Below are 2,316 nucleotides of genomic sequence, written 5' to 3'. Positions count from 1 at the left end.
TGTAATTTCTCTTCTTGTTTATTTTGTTGTTCAAGCTGCCACTGTTGCATGTTTTCTTGCAACTGCTGTTGTCTCTCTTCTTACTAGATATGTGTTAGTCTGGTATATATAAGATGGTCACAATGTTACGGGACAACAGAGGTAATGAGTAATTGAATGTATGCGGACAAAATATTGTTGGCCACGTGAGACAATGCGTTGTTATAGAGTGAATGTTGAAATTAAGTGTATCGTAAAGTTATATTCAGAACTAATAAACCAGTTGTATTTAAGAAAGGACTTGTGTCGCTAAAGTTTCGTCGGAACGAATTTACGGAAAATTAACTAACGACTGGAGGCGTAACAAATTGGTGTCAGAGAGTGGAACAAAAACAAAAATGGAAACGAGAGGCGGAAAATCAAACTACAGCTTAGCAGACTTGATGGCGGCAATACAAGAACAAGAAAAGAAACAAGAAATGCCCTCTTGTCAACCAAGTCTTTCAAATGGTATGCAGATGATTTTGAAAGAATGGAATAAGTGAATCATTGCTGACACCCACCATCAGGAATTTCTTAAATTCATATTGATGAATCTCAGGATCAATATTTTTGGAGAAAAAAAAGGAATAAAATGGAATTTCAAGGACACGTGGTAAAATCACACCCTAGATAACCCAAACTTTTTAGTAAATTGGAACCAAAATGGAACATAAAACATTATAGAAGTTATTATTCTGATAATGCATAAACTTTTTCATGCTTTCAGAAAATCAACAATAAATGTAGCACTTTTAAATTTTCCTTGATGTCATCACTTATGGCTACTAATTTGTGCCTTCTTTAGTAAAATCTAAGTGTCCATTGAAATTGTAAATAGTATCAATCTGTATAAAAGCAAATAAATTTAATCAAGTAAGAACATTTGAAATTTTACAGTAAATATCCGTAAGTATGAAAAAGGCTTAGCTTACTTCTAAATGGCATCGATCAACATCAGGAGGGAGACGATAGTTTGATGTTATCAGCAAATGATAGGGATAAAGCTGAAAAGACAGTTAGAAAGTCATATCAACAAGTGATATTAAATTTCCTTGCTTCGATGTTATGGTTGTGAGAGATTAAGCAATAACCATTTCTTAATTTTGTTTTTAATGATTGAGTGGTGTCAATATTAAAAAAAACTGAGAAGTAATTACATTATGGAATAAAATAGTACACTTAAGGTAAATGCATTATCTAGCTCTCATATCAAACCTATTTACTGACTATATTAAATCTTAAAGAAACTTCTGTGTTATGGAAATTGACTAATTGTTATGGAAATTCCTACTGAAAGAGTACATCTGTTATATCCCACCATACAACTCAAGTAAATACCTATAATGCTCCAATAACACAATATTTTAGACCCCTTTAGGTCTCACATATTTGGTACACCTATCATCGAAATAAATCACCACTTACACAATATGTTGCATCTCATTTACATTAGTATCTCTTACACTCTCCTATGGTCAAATACTTTATACATCCTAGAGGATTAATACATTGTACATACACATCCTACACAGTAAGTACATTACACATGTACATTCCACAGGTTTAACACATCACAAATACACATCCTAAAGGTTGATTACATTATACATGCAAATCCAAAGTTTGATTGTACTATACATGCACATTCTAGAGGGTGAATAATTTTCACATGAACATCCCAATAGATGAGTACATTGCACATAAATATCCTAATGGATCAGTACATTATTACACATAAATATCCTAATGGATAAGTACATTGTTACACATAAATATCCTAATGGATAAGTACATTATTACACATAAATATCCTAATGGATAAGTACATTATTACACATAAATATCCTAATGAATCAGTACATTATTACACATAAATATCCTAATAGATAAGTACATTATTACACATAAATATCCTAATGGATAAGTACATTACACATAAATATCTAATAGATAAGTATGTTATTACACATAAATATCCTAATGGATAAGTACATTATTACACATAAATATCCCAATGGATAAGTAAATTATTACATATAAATATCCCAATGGATAAGTACATTATTACACATAAATATCCTAATGGATAAGTAATTATCATACATAAATATCCTAATGGATAAGTAATTATCATACATAAATATCCTAATGGATAAGTAATTATCATACATAAATATCCTAATGGATAAGTACATTATACACATAAATATCCTAATGGATTAGTACATTACACATAAATATCCTAATGATTAGTACATTACACATAAATATCCTAATGGATCATATATATACATA

The 2,316-nt window shown here is 30.0% G+C and overlaps 1 protein-coding gene across 1 annotated transcript in view; it reads right to left on the bottom strand.

The window, feature by feature from the left end:
• LOC106469517 (actin-binding LIM protein 3-like) overlaps positions 1–2,316 on the bottom strand; it is a 96,753-nt gene that overhangs the window by 4,041 nt on the left and 90,396 nt on the right. Inside the window, exon 21 of the mRNA XM_013930015.2 lies at positions 954–1,025. Coding sequence (XP_013785469.1) covers positions 954–1,025 — 72 coding nt within the window. The remainder of the gene's footprint in view (positions 1–953; positions 1,026–2,316) is intronic.

The sequence above is a fragment of the Limulus polyphemus genome, unplaced genomic scaffold, assembly GCF_000517525.1.
Source record: "Limulus polyphemus unplaced genomic scaffold, Limulus_polyphemus-2.1.2 Scaffold3523, whole genome shotgun sequence".
NCBI classification, from domain to species: domain Eukaryota; kingdom Metazoa; phylum Arthropoda; class Merostomata; order Xiphosura; family Limulidae; genus Limulus; species Limulus polyphemus.
The sequence above is the reverse complement of the archived record's forward strand: the minus strand, read 5'-3'. Positions and strand labels throughout refer to the sequence as shown.